Consider the following 6,941-nt stretch of genomic DNA (forward strand, 5'->3'; position numbering starts at 1 on the left):
TTCTTATTTTATTAGAACAGCCTTATAAAAAATATTCTAAGTTTTAATTAGAAGAAAAGAAAATTAGAGAGAAAACTTCAGCCTACGTGGCAAGACATGAAGCTTCCTCTGCTCTCTCCTTCATCCTAATTTTTCCGGTCACCTCTTTGCTTTTGCCACGTGTCATCTTCATTTGAACCTATTGCTTTGCTTTACCACGTGGTAATTTTAATGTAAGGACAATAATATTACTTTAGGAAAGAATATGATGATATTACTTTAGGAAAGAATATCACTTCGGCCATCAGTTCAAGCAAATCGGTTTTATAGGTGCGATAATATTACTTTATTTAATTAGAATCTTTACTTTAGGAAAGAATATGATGATGAAGCAATAATCTATGCAAGCAAATCGGTTTTTTCAAGCAAATCAATTTATACACTATGTAGACCATGATGAGGCAATAATCCCATTATTTTATTCAAGCAAATCGGTTTTTTTTAATATTATTCAAAAAAAACACAATCGATTATGGGTCCTATATAATACCGATATCAATTCTTTAACGGTCACTACAATACAATACATAAATCATCTCATTACTTAATAAGATTAATTTTTTTTTGTTATAATAAGATTTTATAAATATAAAATTCTGAAAAATAAAGTAAAATTATAATAAATCAGATTTTTTTTTGTGAAACATTTTATTTATTAAATCAGATTTTTATCTTTTAAAAAATAAAATTTTCAAAATCAGAATTTTTTTTTGTAAATCAGTTTTTCGTCCAAAAAAGAAAATTAGAGAGAAAAGAACATTCCGAAATTATAACTTGAGTTGGTTTTGGGAAAGGATTAGATTTATTACAGTTAGTGAGTGAGAAATATATTGAAAAAATCAAGATTGTAAGTTTTAACAGTTAGTGAAAATTAATTTAATATATTAGTAGTATAACTGTCATTTAGGAATTTATAATTGAGATTGAAATATGGATGAATGAACATTTTTATTTTCTGGACAATCAGTTTATATTAGGGTGTGATTACATGAACATCTTATATAATAACATTTTTTACCTTTATTTTCCCGCAACTATAATAACAATTCTTGGTGGGTGAATTTTGAATTTTAAATAAAAAACATTTAATTATATTTGACCGGCAGCTATAATTTAGGCAGTTGTTTAAAACTTCCCACACTAATATCATTGTTTGATTTCAAGGTAGTTTTTTTTGGAAGGAAATTATCACGCCATGTGATATCAGATTTTTTGGATGTGAACACGTTATATAATAGAGTGTCGAATTTGGCGATGACACGTGGCAGATGTAGTAGTAGCACGACACGTAGGCGAAATGAACATTCAATAATGCTGGCTTGAATGAACCTTGTTTTATATATATATATAGATATTTTATGATAATAACACTAAATACAACTAAATCGAGTGGTTAAGACTTTAGTATATGTACTTGAGGTCTCGGGATCAGATCATATACTATGCAATTTCTAATTTTTTTTATTGTACATGGATTACATGAACTAAAACTCCCTAGGAAAAGCGCCATGTGGCACATTTTCTTGTTTATGCACGTCTATTAATATATTTACTAGTTATTAGGCCTGGGTTATGTCCCGGGTAAGAAAAAAATTCATTTATTAATATAATACTCTATGATAATAACACTAAATACAACTTAGTCTAGTGGTTAAGACTTTAGTATATGTACTTGAGGTCTCATGATCAAACCCTTATATCACGCAATATCTAAATTTTTTTTACTGTACATGGATTACATGAGCGAACGTCTGGCCATACATATTAAAAATTTCTTGCATTACCTTTCTTGCATCTTCAATATCTTAACTTTTATAAATGAGATTGTAGAACTTTATTGCGGTTTCATATCGCCATGTGGTTATGTTGTTTGTAACTGCTCTAGAGATTTCTTTATCCATTTCTCTTTTCCACACTTCGCTCTTAATTTGCAAATCTAGTCCACCTTTTGTATGTGTACCTATGTGGTAGTGTTGTGATTGAGCACATGTGCATGATTCTCAAGACATGAAAACATAACATACTGGCAGTATTACTTTTAGCTCATGTATTTAACTATTACGACTAAATTAATAACTAACCACATTTAGGTATTAGTTATGTTTTTCATATATATAAAAGTTAAACTGAAGTTAAGTTTTTGGTACCAAAAGTGATCTGTCGAGTTTCTTCAATGTTTTTGCAAGTGCAAGTTATCGTCTGATCATGAGCAGTATATATTACCCTTTGTGATGGATCCGTGTCAAACTTTTCTTTCAGTTTAAACATGATAGACATCTTTTCAGGTGAAACATCAACAAAGTAAGTGTTTGTGGACATTGTCATTACAAACTCGTGCTTATATGTTACTTATATTCAAATTAAACAACGAATTCAAGTTGTAGACAAAAGATGGATAAGGAAATCAATGTCGCTTTTAGGGCGTTTCGATGTATTAGAGAAGAAAGAGAGATGATTATTTATGTATGATACTGAAATTAATAGGGTCAATAAAATGCGTTATGATTTCTACGATATATTTAGCGCTTAACTAATATACTTCAACATTTAACTAATATATATACTTCAGCGCTTGACTAATTCATCCACAAGCAATTTAAGGTTAGCATAACTAATATGTCCAAGCACTTAACTAATTCCACTGCTAGTTTGATGCACGCGCATGATACCAACATGACATCAGCTCATCTCACATTAACACTAACGTGAGACCGTCTCTTCAAAACCGGACTCATCTTAATATACACAGGCAAGCTCATGATACTATTATATGAATTTGACGAACTTTATGTGTCAATAAAATAATCATACACGTTAAACAAAATAAAAATCCATATTAAGATCGAATCTCTACAAGTTATTAGGGGTGGTTTATATTTTTAAAGCGTGAATTACCATATGCAAAATCCATCCATCAATTCCCACACCTTTAAACGTATCTCGAGGTGTTCAACGGGTTGGGGGTCCATATTCAACCTTGATCCGGCCCGTTTGTAGGAGAGCTTTGGTGGACCGGTCTCAATAAGAGTTGGGCTGACGACGGGTTGTATGGGAAATGTAATGGGGTGGGCTGAAAATGGGCCAAAAAAGGGTCACGAAATGGCTATCTCCTCTTACTCTCTCTCCTCTTCTCTTCTAACACACTCTCTCTCCAATTTCATTTTTTGCTGTCATTTTTCCTCCTCCACCATTATTATCGGAGGAAATCTTGGAGCTTTGCTTCATTTTCCATTGAATTCCCACTTATTTGTCTCTCCTCCTACTGCTGCTGTAATTTCTTTGATAAGCAATTGTAATATTGTAACTAACCCAATCAAAATCCAAGTAACCACCAACCTCGTTTCTTTCTAACTTTGCATTTTAGTTCAATTTTACACCCTTCTCCTTTATATCTTTCTCGCCATTAATTCTTTAAAGAACTCTGATCTGTATCATTTTATCTTTTTGTATTAATTACATACACGCAACTTTATGAGTTCTCTTCAAATTATTGAACCCCTCTCAATTTACTTTGTTTGTGAAATTTTTCGACGAAACGTTTCTTTTTCAATTGCTTATCATATTCTTGGTTTCTCACCAGGTACAACTTTGCAACTTGCAAGAGCATCTTTCTTTCTTTATTTTTTTTACAATTTTTGCTGATTCATCTTTGAATTTCTTAATTCATGCTATTATTATTATAAAGCCAAACAAAACGTTTCTTTCCTTTTACAAAAAAGAAAATAAAAAATGAACATTTCTTTTTTCGTGTTGAAAAAGCTTGAAATTATTTGATGGCGCCAAAATTCATATAAATTGTGAACGAGGAGTATTTTCTGGGTTACTCAAATAGAAGGATCCAGATCCAGCCCAAAATCAGTTAGGATTGCTTAACGGGTCAAACCGAAGAGGATCCAAATCGAGCCCAACACGTTTAACTTCTACATTTGGCCTAGCCCGACCCGTTAAACACCTCTAGACATATCCCATATGTAGACAACTGGATCCCATGCACCCACAAGATCTAAAAATATATTAGATTGAGACCAGAAAATGGCTGTGTAGTATGATGGACAGAGCAAATAGATAAAAAAAAAAATCAATAAAGTTTTGGGACACCCCAAAGAAATGAATTTGGGAAGCCAGATGTGGAATAGGGAATATATTTTGAATAGGTTGGGTATTTGGCCCTATGTTTATTCCATCATTTCCATGGCCGATCATTTGGCAACACAAAATCGTTCATGAAGGGCCCGTGAGATTTGTAATAGCCCACACAAACAATACTTTTGGCCTGCAAAGAATAAACAAACACCTTACTAATCTCCCTAAGCCATAAGTGGCCCAATTTTGGGACCTGGACACAAATTGGAGCGCTTATAATGGGGCAGCTCGCTACACATTCGCTCTAGCATTTGATTGCATTGAAATTCTACACAGCCACTAAGCCAAGTAACCAACCTTTAAAATAAATTAATCAAAAAACATTTAATTAGTGGGCTATCAGCTTATTACACCTTATTGTCTTTCTCAAAATTATCGTAAATACAAAAGATGAAAAGTCACGATAATTTACCACTCATTCTGAGACACATTTTTATAATTTAAAAGTTGACGGTTTCTTACAAAACAAACTCATTTATATATAAGTAAAAATTATACAATGTTGATATTACGAATAAAAACGAATCAAATTAGATCACACTTGACTAAATTATTTCTTATATCTATTTGTGACAACTTATGGAATAATTTTGGTAGATAAATAGTGGTTATATATTTTAGAATGAAGTATATATTACGTCCTCCTATAAATCAATCTTGTTAAAACTCGCGGCAAATCACAGAATAACCTCTTGTTGAAATCATTGTAGAAAAAGAAAGCTAGCTCATAGACAACCAAAAAAAAAAAGAATTTGCTAATTAATTCTTTCAGTGAAAAAGGGAGACATCTCATTTTTTTTATGTCAAGTTACCAACTTTAGACACCCCAAAGCCTCAATGTTCATTCTCTATAATTTCTTCAAAATTATATAGCCTCAATGTTGTAAAACAAAACATTAAAATTTGAAAGAATACACATTGTAGGGGTGTTGAAGGCCTCATCACATTGAACATATAAGAGGCCTTCACACCCTAATTATAATTTTTTTTTTTTAAAAAAAAAAACTTAATGGGAGCCAAGATAACATATGCAGCAATTTTGATTCTTCTATGCTCTAGTGTTCTTCCCTCTCCAACAAATGCTAGTTTGGCTGATTGGGCAAGTTGGCTTGGTTTGCCTCGTTTGGGTGGTTGGCAATGGCCGGGAAATAACAATAACGGCGACGACGAACTGCGCGTCGGATTCTATGATTATTCATGCCCTCAAGCGGAAAACATCATAGAAGATGTTGTGAAGGCTGCCATCTATAATGATCCAGGCATTGCTGCTGCTTTCGTTCGTCTTTATTTCCATGATTGTTTTGTCAATGTGAGTTTCCCTCCCTTTTTTTATTCGGTAATTTACTGGCCCAAGCAGGCTCAGCCCTCATGAGCTAAGGGGGTAACCAGAGACAAACACCCCAAATGTGGGGTTGATGAGAATCGAACTCCCGACCATGAGGTTGGGAGGTGGGAGCTCCAATCATTGGACTCCCACATGATTCTCATGTGAGTTTCCCTCTATCAAAAAAGAATATTTTTAAATTCTTAATTTAAAAATATATTATTTTCGGGCAATCTTGTCAAAATTGATAACCAAGTGTAATCAACAATATCAAACACTGAAACACAATTGCTTAAACATTAGTCGTACATGGCAATTATTATCAAAACATAGGTGTACAAAAAAGTTTGAATAAATTTGAAGTTACAAAATCTCACTACAAAAGCAATTTTATCACAAAGGGATGCATGTTTCGAAACTCTAATATATCTCATTAATTAAACAATAAATTGTAGGGGTGTGATGCATCCATTCTCTTGGATTCTACACCATCTGGTGAACCAACAGAGAAGACCTCCCCAGGAAACCTAGGCGTAAGAGGTTTTGAAGTCATCGACGAGATCAAGACACGAATTGAGTATGTATGTCCGGAGACCGTATCTTGTGCTGACATACTTTCCTTTGCAACCCGTGATGCAGTCAAGCATTCCGGCATTCCTTACTATAACGTACTTGCCGGTCGTCGCGACGGCCAAACCTCCGTCGAAAAAACAATCTTGGGGAACCTTCCATTCCCCAATGCCAATGTTAAGCAATTGGACCAAATCTTCACTAGAAAAGGGATGAACAAACAAGACATTGTGGCGTTACTTGGTGCACATTCCATAGGAGTTGCACATTGTTCTGTGTTCGAAAATCAATTTAACAACTTCAACTCTACGTTCGATATCAATCCAAGACTTGATAAAATGTACGCCATGCATCTTAAAAAAACTTGCCCTCTTCATAAGACATCAAAGGATGATGTTTTGCCATTGAATATTTATGACCAAAAAAGACTTAGCAATGTGTTTTACTCAAATGTGATAAATGGTAGGGTGATTATTCCTTCTGATCAATCGCTACTTGATGATCCCAAAACTAACAAATTGGTGCATTTGTACGCTTTGGAATGGTCGACATGGGTTAGTGATTTTCGCGATTCAATGATTAAGTTGGGGAAGGTAGACGTGCTCACTGGTGAAAATGGGCAAATTAGGAAATCATGTCGTGCTGTTAACAATTGAAAACATTACATTAAGGCTCCGTTTGGTAGGGCGTAAAATATTTTCAGTGTAAAATGATTTTCATGGAAAACAATTTACAATGGAAAACACAATTCCAAATTTAGTTTTCCGTTGTTTGGTTCATGTAAAAAAAATGATGAAATGAAAGGAAAATGAAAGGGAAAGTAAGGAAGTAGTGAGAGGAGTGTACAAGAGAAAGAAGGAAAGTA

At 33.5% G+C, this 6,941-nt stretch overlaps 1 protein-coding gene across 1 annotated transcript; it reads left to right on the forward strand.

Moving 5' to 3' along the window:
• Positions 1 to 5,191: 5,191 nt before the first annotated feature.
• Positions 5,192 to 6,732, forward strand: LOC104891619 (peroxidase 5). The gene is made up of 2 exons (XM_010677330.2): positions 5,192 to 5,491; positions 5,962 to 6,732. The coding sequence occupies exons 1-2, from the start codon at positions 5,192 to 5,194 to the stop codon at positions 6,730 to 6,732; spliced, it is 1,071 nt and encodes a 356-aa protein (XP_010675632.2).
• Positions 6,733 to 6,941: the final 209 nt, after the last annotated feature.

This window comes from Beta vulgaris, chromosome 4 (assembly GCF_026745355.1).
Source record: "Beta vulgaris subsp. vulgaris cultivar EL10 chromosome 4, EL10.2, whole genome shotgun sequence".
Classification (NCBI taxonomy): Eukaryota; Viridiplantae; Streptophyta; class Magnoliopsida; order Caryophyllales; family Amaranthaceae; genus Beta; species Beta vulgaris.